This window comes from Tachysurus fulvidraco, chromosome 3, assembly GCF_022655615.1.
Source record: "Tachysurus fulvidraco isolate hzauxx_2018 chromosome 3, HZAU_PFXX_2.0, whole genome shotgun sequence".
In the NCBI taxonomy this organism is placed as follows: domain Eukaryota; kingdom Metazoa; phylum Chordata; class Actinopteri; order Siluriformes; family Bagridae; genus Tachysurus; species Tachysurus fulvidraco.
This window is the reverse complement of record NC_062520.1, coordinates 7,909,137-7,924,302: the sequence shown is the minus strand read 5'-3', so window position 1 is coordinate 7,924,302 and position 15,166 is coordinate 7,909,137. Positions and strand designations below refer to the sequence as shown.

At 42.5% G+C, this 15,166-nt stretch overlaps 1 protein-coding gene across 7 annotated transcripts in view; it reads left to right on the top strand.

Moving 5' to 3' along the window:
• rreb1a (ras responsive element binding protein 1a) overlaps nt 1–15,166 on the top strand; it is a 50,332-nt gene that overhangs the window by 10,198 nt on the left and 24,968 nt on the right. For 5 of the 7 annotated variants that reach the window (XM_027149382.2, XM_027149375.2, XM_027149376.2 and 2 more), the window contains exon 2: nt 11,321–11,387. The exons of the other annotated variants lie outside the window; for them this stretch is intronic. Coding sequence is in view for 4 of the 5 variants with exons in the window: in XM_027149375.2 (XP_027005176.2) it covers nt 11,321–11,387 (67 nt within the window). In the remaining variant the exon portion in view is untranslated. The remainder of the gene's footprint in view (nt 1–11,320; nt 11,388–15,166) is intronic. 7 annotated transcript variants of the gene reach the window in all.

The following is a 15,166-nucleotide window of genomic DNA, read 5'->3' as shown; positions in this document are numbered from 1 at the left end:
CAGAGGCCTATGTACAGAGAGAGTGAGAGGGAGACTAGCACAGTGACTCTGGAGTGGCAAGGAAAAAAAACAATGTGACTCTTATTTCAGCCAGAGGAGAGGAGAGGAGGGGAGAGCAGAGTACGCGATGTGATGCCGCAGAGTTGCTTCAGTGTAACCGAGAAGTTTCAGTATGCCCACATACCCCCGAGTTTGATGGATAACCCCTACTGCGAGGGCTGGTCTGCCTGTCAATCAAAGTGCTCTGCCATAGCAAACAGCCGGCTGCTCAGCCTCTCATTGGCTGAAGGGTTGTCATGTGATTTGGTTTTAGGGGGTAGGTCCTGAAAGGTAGGTGGGTGAGAGCTTACACTGCAACAGTTGGTTGATGTTATGGCCTTGTACTTTGGCCTTCATCCTCATTTTGGAGTTTAGGTCATATAACATCAGAACAGGAGCCAAAGCGGTGTGTCGGGAGTGAGGACAAGAAGAAGAGGTGTGTACAATGATTCATCTGGAACTGCAGATAATATTGCGGTTATTTTGGCATTCCAAGGACAGGTGTTGACTAAATACACTGCCATCTAGTTGCTAAACGAGTACTTTTTCCCTTCCCCCCCCCCCAAGTTCTTCAGTAGAGGGAGGGGGAAAGGTCTCACAGGCCACAAATCATGTGTGCTTGCTCAGTGTGTGTATGTGTGTGTGAGGGAGAGAGAGACAGACATTGGGATAGCCTCAGTCTCAGTCCAGATGAACGGTGTATTCTTCTTGCTTTCACAAAGAGCTCTATTATAGCATGCTGTAAGAGGCGTATCTGCCCAGTGCTCCATTAAAGCCCCCTCCAGTGGTTTTCCTTCGTCTTGGCTCCCTAACAGACAAGGTGGAACCCACAGACGCCCGGCAGCACAACTCGGACCACTACTAATAGTAGCCTGGGCATCAATCCCCAAAGCACCATGAAGGCCCAGGGGTTAGAATTTTCAAATTTAAGAACCATGAAATAGTCAGGGGAAGTTGGGACCACGATGCTGGGATCGTGGTGCGGAAAACCCCGCACGACATTCATTACAGTAGGGCTTGGTTCTTTTTAAAGAGCTTTAAAAAAAAACAACAAAAGAAATGGTTTGAGGAAAATATTTTGAAAGCAGAAAACAAAGTCGACCAGTCTACCCAGATTGTTATTACAGGAGATTTCTTGACAACTACTACTTTGAGTTTATTTTAATAAGATGTTTGGAGATGCATCCGTTCGCTTAGCTGAGGCATCAGGATACACAGATAATCCAGTTCAAAACTCAACTAAAACAACGACGTCTGTATTTTGACTGAACTCGTTGACGACTTTGGGAAGTTTCGTTAGTCAGCATAGCTAAATAATTTGCAGACTTTCGAATCTTGAATGTCTTTAAGATCCGTGGCTCACGGAGCACGTTGTGTGTTCAGGGCATATTGAGGATCTGTACACGTCTGCGTGTAACGGCATGTCGGTTTAACGGGCCTGAAAAGCCCTTCGAGCACCCAATCCCTCCCTACATGGTTTTCTTTTCAGGTGTAGGGAGGCTTTTGGGTTTCACCTCATGAAGCCAGCAGCCACGCCTTAACCTTGCTTCAAAAAGAGATTATCCTAAGCATCTTCAGGCCTTTAGTTTCCAGAGACATGAAGACAGAGATACAGCTGTGAGCTCAGCTTCAGTATGATTTAACCAGAGCTAATCTTAGACCATTACGTCTCTGTTTTTTTTTTTCAGAAAGCTCTGGCCAACACCTGATGTGTAAAACCCAAACAAATGTTCTGGCTCCTCCGTCATCTTAGAGTGGAAATATAGCATTCATACTCACCTAGTCATCATTCACACCTTTACTCTTACTTGTATAAATACAGTTTCAGTCCGCTTCTCTTTTTCATGCTGACTCAATGTTTTGCAGGAGCGTACCAGTTATTTGACCGTCATGTCATTTGCAGATTAGACTATTTTATGACTCTCACCCCCCCCCCCCCCCACTAGGAATAGAATAGAATCAACGCTGCTAAAGGTTTAGCTTTGAAATAAAATTTCAGTGCTAAATCTGGAGTAGTGCATCTTCTCTGTTATGGCTTCGTACATTGTCCATCAGAGAACGAGTAGAACAAAACAAGAACATGGATAGAATGTTTTAGTTACCGGTTCCAAGGATATGACCTGTTCCACACTGTGGGATAGACACGGACACATTACTGTAAAATTTTTATTATATTGTGCTTTATTATAAAACATATGAACTTATAAGTCAGAGTGAGCGTTACAGCCTTATTTATACATTTGCATTGATGCTTTTTTAATTAGCATTTGTTTATTTATTATTTATTTTTATTAATAATCGGATAGACGGCATTTTCATATCCTACAGTCTTCTTAAACTTCTTTTAAAAACCCTCCGCATGCCCTGTATAGTACAGGTTTATTCAAACATTAGCCTTTATCGTATTTAAATGCGTACAATAGTAGTCCCGCCTTTCACTATAGCCACAAAGGGTTTTTTTTTCTTGTACATTCCATAGACAAAACGAATGATAAAAATTAAGAGATTAAATTAAAGTGAGTTTCACTTTTCATTTCACTTTGTCACGTGCATAAAGTGTGCTTTAAGCATCTGTACGTAGTCAAAGTTTTGCGCTACGGCCGTACACGTCTACCCAGAGACAACAATGATAAATACGTAGCTCTTGCATAGTAGAGAAAGATGCTGAAGGAGGGAAGTAAAATAGTAGTAAAGTGTAAACATGTGAAAGGTACGAGGTCATAAAGTGTCACGATGGATAATATCGATATTATTTATAGATACGGCAAGTACATCGTTTCATTTTAAACTCGAAACCCGTTAATAACTTTGCGTTTTGGTATACTCGTTATCATCCAAAAGTATTTCCGCCGGGCACGGACGGGCGGTCCTGGAGGAGTGATTTATGGAGTGGAGCCGTCACTGCCGCCCTTCGATGAATGCACCATTTGTTGCAGATGGACAACTGTCAGAGAAGAGCACTGAGGCCTGCAGCGTCCTCACTGTCATAAATACAGCTGAGGGAACAGGGTCGAGAGAGCGAGAGGAGAAGGCGGGAGGGATTCCCATGTCACTTCTGTCTAGGAGTCTTGTTTCATTGATGGACCAAGTTAAGCATGACTAACCACACAAGCGTTAAATATATTAAATACGTTCGGTACGCGTGGTTTTATACCTTTTGTGTGCGATGCAAAAAGGCACTTCATGTCTGTGCTCTCATCGCTACTCTGAAAAGGTGTGCTGCTGTATAAAGAGAATGCCAGACATCTGATTTTCCTGCAGGAACATGTCCGGAAAACAAAGCAATAAGAGCATCGGTGAGATGGAGGTGGGGGGATTAGGGGCACACTTTGTATTCCTCCACGATTTCCACCTCACGGTCTCTCCGTCAGTGTCGAGTTGACTGGGAGGCCTTGTAGCCCGACATCAATGCGACCTTATTCATTTATTCCTTAAGAGAATCGAACAGCAGTCAACATGCGAATGGCTGCAGTGTTTTAATGCGCTGGAAGGATAGTGATGGTCTGTGAGCAAGCCTGCCTGCAAACACTTGTGCATACATACACACTCGTACCATCTGTAGCGTGTGGTGGACAGTGTACGCTTTTTTCCAAGGCAGCTGTCAATGGTACACCAATCTGTCAGCACACAGTCTGCATCTGTACTGCCTCTTTGTAACTCACACCGTGTGTGTGTGTGTGTGTGTGTGCGAGTGTGAGTGTGCTAGTATGAGCATGCATTCCAAATCGTCCTTTGTCGATCTGACCTGGAGTCAGTCTCTGGTGAGGAACCCTTGCTCTTCTCCGCTCTACATTTTCGTACATTTGCATGGACGTGGAGAGGGGGCTGAATTTGAGCCCGTCTCCTTCCTCCAGGCAGGCTCATATGACCAGACAACCCCTGCATCAGTGCTCCACAGTGAGCACAGCCAAGCCTGGGCAGCATACACAGTATTCAGGCCCAAATAAAGACGTACTGGCTCGAGGGAGGGGAAAAAAAAGTTCCAGTCGCTGGCACCTGTTGCTAAGGACCATCGGTTTGCAGCCATATTTAATTCCAGAGCCAAGAGCTGCTGTGTCAGCAACCCCTCCGTAGTGCTAAAACACACCTCATCAGCCGAGTATGAACGCTTCACCTTCATGATGTTAAAGCAAAGGAAATATGTTCTGACATGAGATTATATTTGCCACGATCCTGTAAAAGTATCTGCTACGATTATGATAGTGTTATCATCATAAGTCTGTAATGAATGTAATGTTTTCTAGCTACACATTTTACACAAACTCACACATTTCTCCATATCATAAGCTTCAGCTATTTTTCCGGCAACGGTTATTTTTGATGATTTTTCACATCTTTTTTGCGTCACTTTCGGTTTCAAAAGTTTTTGTAACCCAAGTTAAAAGACAAGCAATTTGAAACCATTCCAAACTGCTGTGAGCCTCATGAGAATAGCATTAAAGTCAAATCCTGGACAACTGCAAGACACATGTATGGTCGTAAAAAAGAATGGATTTCTTTATGTACTGTTTTGTTCATTACAGCATTTAGGTTAGTTCACGTTATCCCGCATGCATTTTAATTTATTTTCTATATTTATATCCATCAAATTCTTATATTACTGTTGCACACTACAGTAGCTACAGTTTCCTCGCGGACGTTTATAAGTAGCACGTCGTCCGCATCGTGAAAGACCGATCTACACCTCTGTTCTGCTGTAGCTCAAATCCCACAGCAAACACAATTGCTATTTAGTATAAAATCTTGAAGTTATTATGGTGTCAAGAGTACAGTGTGTCCTCATAGAGTCGACAAGAAACCAGGAGTGTTAACAGCAGGTCGAATTTAGCCATTGCAGTGTGTCTGTTCTTCTTTTAAGTAATTGGGTGTCAGAAAAATGACTCGTCCAGTTAATTAGTCATATATGTGTGTGTGTGTGTGTGTGTGTGTGTGTGTGTGTGTGTGTGTATGTATGTGTATATATATATATATATAACATACTGTCTTTGTTTGGCTAGTAATGGAGACTTTAATGCACAATACACATTATTAAACTTTTGTATAGGTTGAATTTGTTTCTTATCAAGTATGGGTGTTTGTTTTTTACCATCTCTGGGTTTAAGAAATGACAGTTATATTTATCTGTATATTGTAACCATGATCAAATCTCGGCAGCTTTGCGTTTAGACGTTTCAACACGCATCATCATTAAAGTTTACTTGCTATTAATCACTATCTTATTCTTTTAGGTAGCTGTAATGGTAGTGGCTGATAAGAATATAGTGTTTGCCGAGCAATAGAGCTGCCGAAACTCTAAGCCCATCACCGTGGAATGGAATTTCCATACCAGCATGACTAGTAAAACATTAGCAGTCTATTGCAGAAAATGTACAGAGAGGCCCACTAGTATCTCTACAAGTCAGGCCATGTCTCTACATGGCTTTCCTGTTAATCTCCAGACATGGCCGTGGTGGCAAAGCTGCTCTCGCCATCTCTCATTTTTTTTTACGTCTTCTCCAATTTTCTCTCACGCAATACTGAATGCACCACCATTTATTGACCAATTTAAATTTCCTTGCCACTCGGTTGAGGTTTTTGGGAGAATATGCAGGCAGGCGCTAAATCCGTAGAGGAACCTCATGGTTCCTGAAAGAGAACGTAATGAAGGTTTGGCAGTGAGACTCCTGCTACAGGATCTAAAGATCTTTTCTGCTCAGCTCAGAAACCTTGACTACTGATGGTCATAGCAGAGAGCAGAGAGCACGTTTTTCATTTAATTCATTTGTTGAAAGTGGTGCGTTAAAAACCAACAACAAAAAAACTGCAGGTTTTTGCGATGCACAGTACAGACCAAAAGTTTGGACACACCTTCCAGAAGTTTGGACACACCACCTTTACAACAGGACAATGACCCCAAACACACCTCCACGCTGTGTAAGGGCTATTTGACCATGAAGGAGAGTGATGGGGTGCTGCGCCAGATGACCTGGCCTCCACAGTCACCGAACCTGAACCCAATCGAGATGGTTTGGGGTGAGCTGGACCTCAGAGTGAAGGTAAAAGGGCCAACAAGTGCTAAGCATCTCTGGGAACTCCTTCAAGACTGTTGGAAGACCATTTCAGGTCACTACCTCTTGAAGCTCATCACGAGAATGCCAAGAGTGCGCAAAGCAGTAATCAAAGCAAAAGGTGAAAGTCATATTCTAGGTTCTTTGAAGAACCTAGAATATGACATATTTTCAGTCGTTTCACACTTGTTTGTTATGTGCGTATATAATTCCACATGTGTTAATTCATAGTTTTGATGCCTTCAGTGTGAATCTACAATTTTCATAGTCATGAAAATAAAGAAAACTCTTTGAATGAGAAGGTGTGTCCAAACTTTTGGTCTGTACTGTACATTCGTGAAGAACATTTCGACCTTTGTGATAATTACATCCTGTACAATCCCAATAAAGATCGAACATTTCAGGGAAACAAAAAAACCCCCACTAAATTGAATATCCTGACTGTCAAGTGTGCACACCTCTGAACTAATACTTAGTTAAAGCACCCTTTGAGTTTATTGCACCACTCAGTCTGTTTGGATAAGAGTCTTATCAGCTTGGCACATCTTGACTTCCAGATCTTTTATACTGTGAGGATATCTGTTGTGCACAGCCCTCTGTAACAGTAAAATAATTCAAATAAGAGAAGAAAAAAAAAACTAAACTTTTTAAGAAAACCTAAATGTATCAGTAACCGTTTCGTATTATTTATATTTCGAATATTTTCCATATCGATTTATATCATTATCCATTTCGCTCGGATATAAATCGAGCAAATCGGATATAAAGAAACGTTCTGGCGCTGACTGAGCTTACAGGAAGACCTGGTGCTCGACACTTCAGTTAGATTCAGTTAGCTAATCGACCTGACGTAAAAGAACAAAGTTTTTTTTTTTAAACGCTCAGATCAGACATCGTGTTCAATTCCACCCAGGAAGCAAAAAAAAAAAAAAAAAGTGTGAGTGATGCTCAGAGCCTAACTCTGTCTTCACTGATTTCTTAAAGCAACAGAGGAAAAATAAGCTAAGAAGTAAAGAAATGTATTTTCGTGTAATATCTGAGTAAACGGCATCTGAACAAGTCTCGGAATGTGCAAGAGTAAGTCTGTGTGACAGTGTGTACGGTCTGGCTCAATAACGATGTTCTTCCCCTCCCTCTTCTTCACATTGTCCTTTCTGTGGAACTAACACAAAGTGTAAAAGCGAGCGAGTCAGGGAGGGAGTTGTTGACGTCGCCTCAGCAAGAAGGAAGAAACCGGACTTTCTCGTTAATCCAGATTTGTACATCAACTTTGCTCTGGTGTTTCTGTTTCTGTACACTCCTACATCCACACACACACACTTACACACGCGCACACACGCACACACACACACACACACACACACACACACACACACACACACTTTTAGCTTTTAACTTTCAGCTCCTGCATCTGCTTTTTTACATCGTCACAGTTACAGAGTCTACACACACCAGTCTCTCTGTCTGTGCCGGCCGTGTCTTTGCCTGTATGTGTGTGTGTGTGTGTGTGTGTGTGTGTGTGTTTGGTGTTTAAGCACTGTGTAAGGCTGGAGATATGGGCAGGTGGAGAAATGGTGATATCTCCATGAGCCAACTGCTCTCAAAGCTTACGGTTCCTACACTTGTCCGTGCCTGTCATCCTGAACAGAAACAGCACAGCAGCATTCTTTACACTCACTCACACTATCTCCCTCTCTCTTTCACACTCTCTCTCTCTCTCTCTCTCTCTCTCTCTCTCTCTCTCTCTCTCTCTCTCTCTCTCTCTCTCTCTCTCACACACACACACACACACGCACACACATAAACGATGATGTTTAGTGTCAATCAGTAACGTCCACCTCACATCGAAGCTCTAATTATAACCTTGCTGTGTCTCCAGTTACAATTATATTCTTGGCAAAAATATTCTCTGTTTACATTTGCCCCATAAATAGGACAATAATTTTAGAAAGCGTTCGCAAAAACGTGCATAATTTTGCATGAGATCTTTGCATGGTATCTCGGCGCATCTCTGACTTTACTGAGCAACACAACCTGCACAGACGATACCACAGCGAAGGCACAGCAGTACAAATACCGCAACTGTATATCTTCCGCCACTTTCTGTTAGCATCACAGACTCAAGGAACAAAATATGGTCCGTAGGATCAGCGTAGGAACTAAAATCAGCACGCCACATGGTATTTCTATTGAACCACATTTGCTAAATTGAATCGCATTTCAAAAAAACTTTTGCAATTTCATTTGTAAGAAATGTCTCACAAATCCCTTCACACACCTTTCCGTGCTGTTTCTAAAAGTTTAAATAGTGTGGTCTTGGTCTTGCACTGCAGATATTTTTTTATACAGAAATACCCCATGATATCTGTTTAAAACATTTTAACCACAGGGTCTACCAACGGAACTTAAAAACTGACGAGACGACGACCGACGCTTTTCTAAGCGACTCCTTTTGACTCCGCTGTTGTAAACATCGCATTTGTCCGTTAGCCTAGTGGCTTAAGAGATCTTAACTGTTCAGAATAATTTCCAAACAGTCTTGTAATGACTATGCGATGATTTCTAGCGAGGGCGACCACACAGTCGATTACCGATCCCCGCTACCGTCTCAAACCCACCCCCCCGAATGCGTTTCGAGTGATCAGGTCACGACGCGTCTGCAGGACACATTTGACCCCAGTCACACCTGTACATAGAGCTGATCAATTGTGAGCTGATCCCCTACGACGCATGTTACTGCCAGGTGTGAATGGGGTCAGAGCTGTAAAACCCAAACGGCCAACAGGCAAAATGTCAGTCAGGGATCCGCCACTGCTCGCTCTCCGTCGGCTCGCACACCTGGACTAAAAATGAGAACGTCTGTGGGACCCACACATCGGTTTAAGAAACATGGCTTTAGAGTCTCAGATCCAGATGTTATGTAAAATTTAAGCCTATATTCAAAATGTCTACAGAAAGAAAGAAAATGCAAATCGTTGGCTGCTTCCTTCAGATGCTTATTTTTAAATAACTGGTTAAAAGAGCAGCAGGTAGAAACACAGTCTCGTGTCTAACTCGTGTCTGAACCGTCCTACTCAGCAGCATGTAGTGTCGTGGTAATATTGCTCAGTTGGTGTTAGCTGGCAGACTTATTTAGCAAACATGACACTTTCATGGCGCTAACTAGCGCATAATCAAATATGGCATAATTGCACAGGCTTATGTGGTATCATCTGGGTAAAGCACGTGCATCCACTTTGTGAAGAGAATGCCAGGCGTATTACTTGTAAAAGTAAAAAAACATTGTAAAAGTAAAACGGTCATCATTCGAGGATTAGCACTGATTATAGCTAGCCGATTACGTCAACATCGTTCTACGGCAAGCGCTAATCACAGCTGCGCGTTTCTGTTCGCTTGCTACCCTGCATCCTCTGTTTCAGCCTCACACACTGCTGGTATTCAGTTGCTGTGGCTAGAGATGATGCAGAGCCTGGGTGTGTTCTTCACACACACACAAACACACACACACAAACACACACACACACACACACACAGGCATGGCTCAAGACCTTTGCAACCTAAAATGTCTCCTCCACCCAGCCATTATAACTACCTCTGTGTGCCTCAATTAGGCAGTCTTACCAGCCACTAATCTGATAATCACTGTTTCTCTCTCTCTCTCTCTCTCTCTCTCTCTCTCTATCTCTCTCTCTCTCTCTCTCTCTCTCTATCTCTCTCTCTCTCTCTCTCATCCCCTCCATCATTTTCTGCCTCCTTTATTCCCCCCATCTATTTACATCTATTTTTTTTTCCTCTTATCATTTTTTCCTTCAATCTCCATTCTTCACTTTTTAACCATCAGGGCCGGGTACGAGGCGTCGATTTGTCCTCTCTCTTCCTCCTTCTCAGTCGTCTCCCTCCATCACCTTCTCCGCCCGTCTCCTCTGTCTTTTCAAAAGCTCCTTCACAAAGAAGATAAGCCGTTAGCAGCCCGTAAATCTGTCCTCCTCCTCGTCTCTGCCCATCTGTATCTCACTCTATTTTATACACTCATTTGCATAAACACACAGACAGGAACCGGAGCTAGACGAGGGACTACAAAGACAAAGTACGAAGAAAGAAGTCTCGGGTTAGATGTAGAGCTGGAAAACAGACGTGTCCATTGGCTAGTAACGTTCTGTAACAGCATTTTACAGCTTTGTCATTGACTACAGCACATCCAGTGTCACGTGTGACTTTCAGTACTTTTACATTTCTCATTTTGTTTATATGCTCATTTCACTTAGATGTGCAAAGTGGCTATACAAGAAAAGCAGTATACAGGAGGTGTTAGGAAATCCTCCATTTAAAAAAAAAATGAACCTAACAAAACTTGGCAAGGCTTTTACTCTGAAAATCCATATTTAGGAGTCTTCCTAAATGTCTCTCCAAGGAAACTCCTATAGTTCTTATCGAGTAATAAAGTTGAAGGTTCTCTTCTAGCTGCTGTTGTTGACCCAGAATACTGTACCATTCTGTTTCTGTAACGCTTTAACAACTGCTAAAATATCTCACTTTACCTACCTCGACCCTGCCATTGGTTTCGGCATGGGATTTAAAATAATAACAAGCAAACAAACGTTGCATTAAATACAGCGTTAGAATGATTTATTTCACAGTCCGAGTGTCTGTAAATAAGACAGCATTGCTTCTGGTTTTAACTTTATAACAGCGTAGTATAGGGCCAGATCAGGTAGATTAGACAGCATCTTGACTCATGTGTTCTGATTTCCTGCTCAGTGTTATATGTAAACACCAGTTTTAGAATTTCATGTAGTCACGTGATTTATTTTCTCTTTTTGTTTCCTATTAAGAGCGTTGTGTTAATGAAAAGTGGAACAAGTCTTTATCCAACGATAGTAGTTTAAAGGAAGTTTTGCCAATTTAAGTGGGGGAAAAAAAATAAAGGAACAGAAAAACTCAAGTTGTATCACAAATTCTGAAAAAAAGAAGTATACCATATCCGCATGGTATCTTCACATAGTCATCATTTATATAGGAGTTTCTACTCTATCAGATGAGTAGGAGGTGAAATTTTAGTTTCTTGAGCCATAAATCTTTCCCATCTCTTCACAAGTCACATTATACACAGCAGGTTTTGTATAATAGAGTTTGCATGTGTTGTCCTCCATGCATCTTCATCTTGTGTGTGTGTGTCTGTGTGTGCGCGTGTGTATGTGTGTGTATATTAAACCCTGTCTGTGGTCTTCCTGCAGTGTGAACCGTGGGTGCTGACGCTCGAGGTGCACGGCGGTCCCTCTCCACAGCCTCATTCGAGGACTGGTAAATATCCCTCCCTTTCAGGCCGTGCCTCCGCAACCTCACACACAGCCTCAGCACATCCTTCTGTAAAATAAAAAACGCACAGCATGGACTAGCTGTTATGGAACTTTGCCATCTGAGCAAGCATGCAAAGTATCGTCTGAAACTTTACCCCAAAGTGTTACTGTTTTATCTTTTTTTTTCCTTGTCACTTTGCCAGCTCTGTTGCTTTATTATCTACTTTTTCATTTTAATTATGGTTTCAGTTCTTATCCCAGTGGAAACGGCTCTTCCATTCCATGCCTCCATGTCTCTGCTTGCTGCCCTCTTTTGCACACAGAGAGAATGCACCGTGCTCGTCCGTCCAGCCGAGTCAGAGAGCATGCGCTCGCTTCTTTTGGTCGCAAATGTCGTCGTACCATTTCGGATATGAAACGTGTGCGTTTCTGAGGATCTGCTCTGATACTGACATCACTGTAACCAAACGAATCTGCAGGCTGCTGATGCAAAGTTATGTAAAGCACCACAGGCTTGATGAAGCTTTAAAGATTATCTGTGTCCTGCGTTCACATGTAATTTTTGTGTTTTCTCAGTCAATAACACTAATATCAAGGAGTCTTATTTCTGCTGAAAACTTTTGGGTTTTCAGGAGATATCTTTTGGTTTGTTTTTCGAGCTGGGGAACAAATAATATTTTCCAATCCACGGTTGTCTTTTATGTGTCATGTTGACATGAACACAGGCAACAAATTGTCTTAAAGTCCACTGATGAGATCACTGCATTTTAGCTCATTTCTGTACACTTTTGTGGACAGAAGCCTCAGGATCCTAACAGTTGCTTGCTGCATCCTTTGCGTACATGCAGTTCTGTGTCTTCTAGTTTTTTCAGTGACAGTCACTAGACTGATAGAAGATTTATTTGAAGCAGCTATTGGTGAGTAAATCATGTGTGTTTACTGATAGACTATGGCCAAAGGTCTGAATTGCCTCCTTCTTGGAATGTAGGCAGTTTGTGGCTGCGTTTATTGACAAAACGTACAAACCTCTCCATCTGACTAGCAGCCCAAGGACTCCCTTCATCAGCCTTAAGGGGGTGTAACTCAAGGTCATTTGCATGGATGAATGTACTTTTGTTCTCCTTGTAGCCCTGTGTTTAAAGGTTAAACATTTGTTTGCTCCCTCTTTGTGCCACAATGATAGATGATTGATGTAGCAGTGCCGGTGAATTGTCCCAGCTCACTTGTACCGTTGATGCGGTGCTGTTGTGTCCGTGTAGTGCAATTTGTGCCAACTACGAGGCGTCCGCGCTGTGGCACGATGACAGCCGGCGAGAAGCTGCAGAGATTGAGCACAGAGATCCTACACCACGGTCTCTTTAAAACCATATACAGGGACAGAAATACTTATGAAGTACCTCTGGTCTGTGGTAAGATTTGAAATCATATGACATGGCTTTGTCATGTTTGCTCAGGAAAGAAAGCTCTGCTTCTGCTAAGAAAACTTCTCTTTCTCATTAATGTCGGTCAGATCAGCTGACTGCTTGTACTGTAGGAGAGGTGCAAAAGGAGAAGTCAAAATGAGCTTTAGTGGGAAAGCTGTTCCTTCCTCCTGCAGGGTTTGAAAGAGAGAGCAAGCCAGCAACCGTAATGAAACCATAAAGAATACGAGAGGATTAGCCTGCTTTTCCGTAACGAAAGACGCTGCACCGTGTCACGGTACAGACGTGGAAACCCTGCTCTCTGCTGGAGAAGCTACCGCACATGGCTGCCGAGTTTCTGTGCTCTGTGGTTGGAGCTCATAGACACACCCTTTGTTCCCCCTCAGCACCGAAAGAAAAGAGTGGAGAGAAGGACAATGCTATCTCTGCAGCCTTAGATGAGTTAAACAGTAGCCTGTGTGTGTGTGTGTGCGTGCACGCGTGTGTCTGTTAGATAGCCACGTATGCTCGAACAGTTGTTTCTGTTCTGCTCTGTGTTCAGTTCGAGCCAGATCTAAACAGGAAGCGTTTAAATAAGTGCATTTTCCCACAGAACGAGGAGGTTTACATCAATACGTGCAAATTTAAGATTCAAAACGAATCGATTCGTTTTAGTACAAAAGTCACACTTGTGCTCAGACTTGTGCATAAACGTGTTACGTTTTAACAGTAAATAGACATCCGTGATAAACAAGAAACATTGCCCAGGTTACATCCCTTTAAAGTCTGCAAACTCCCTCGAATAGTTTTACTTGTTCAATACAATGAAATATGATGAACGGAGGTTTCTGTAAAAATTAAACTTCCAGCAATCCTGTCTAAAGTGTGTGTTTCAGGGCAAGGTGTTAAAGAAGCGTGAATAAATAATCGCTGAGTGTGAAGAAAAGAGAGAGATTTTATTAGTATTTTTTTCTTCTTCTTCTTCCTGTCACTTTGTTGTAGCCTGGGCCTCTGATCAACGCTTCTAGCTTCTTCCTCTGCAAACGTGTCTCTGCAGTGATCTGCCGATCTTTGCCCTGTGAGAGAGCGAGAGAGAGAGCGAGAGAGCGAGAGAGCGAGAGAGAGCCATAGTGAAAACAAGGGAGTGCAAAAGAGTTGTAATATAGGAATGGAGGAGTGTGGATGGAGACATTTATTTTTAATTAACGAATGAATTCATTTTGATTAATTAGGCAGTGCCTTCCTCCTGGTGTGTTCAGGATATATTTATTTATTTATTCGCTTATTTATTTATTTATTTATTTAGTTCAGCGGGTTTCCGATATGGTGGCGAGCAGCATTTTTTTTTTCCTCCTCTTTTTTTCAACTGCAGAAAGAAAGAAAGAACAAAAATCCTGTTAAATTTCACAAAGCATCTTTAATCTGAGGGGCATCCAAGACTTTAGCATGGTGTTAAAAAAATCTATTTAAATAAAACACCATTGTGTAGAATCAGAAAGTGATTTGTTATCCGTTTAAAAATAATGTTTTTTTCTTTTTTAGTGGAACTCGAAGTTTAGTTTCCTTCTGTTGTCTGTATTATAATGGAATCATTGTTGTAGCTTAACTACTTTGAGTGCAAAAGCAAGTTAACTAGAAGCTTGGAGTGATTTCCCCGGCTGTGTGTGTGTGTGTGCGCGCGTGCATGTGTGTGAGACTGTTGGCATGTTGAGGCAGGATGCAGGCATGTGCAGGCCTCGGTAGCACAGAGTGACTCAGTAGAGACGAGAGAACAGCAGCACACATGGATGACTCTAGCTTTCCCCATAGGATCTAAAACACACACACACACACACACACACACACACACACACACACTTCTGTTCATTGCCATGTTGTGACTAAACTGAATCTTTAACACGTTTTAAGGGCTTTGAGGGAGGGAGGGAAAGAGGGAGGGCAAGAGCAGCTTCCTTCCTCCATCTCCTCACACTTTTGCTTTGGGTTAGTGATACACCACATTATTTGAGTGGGGTTGTATCCATCCTCCCCTCCACCACCTCTCTGCCTTTTCTGCCCTGAGTCTGTTTGAGAAACATGGTGTCAGGACAGACACACAGGAGGCTGTAATAAATAGCCAACATATGGTCACCGGATCTGTGGCCTCGCAGGCCCCTCACCCTTACTCCTAACTTACATCTCTCTCTCTGTCCCTCTCTCTGTCCCTCTCTCTCTGTCTGTTTGTCTCTCTCTCTCTCTGTCTCTCTCTCTCTGTCTGTTTCTCTCTCTCTCTCTCTCTCTCTCTCTCTGTCTGTGTGTCTGTTTCTCTCTCTCTCTCTCTCTCTCTCTCTCTCTCTCTGTCTGTTTGTCTCTCTCTCTCTCTCTGTCTGTTTGTCTGTCTCTC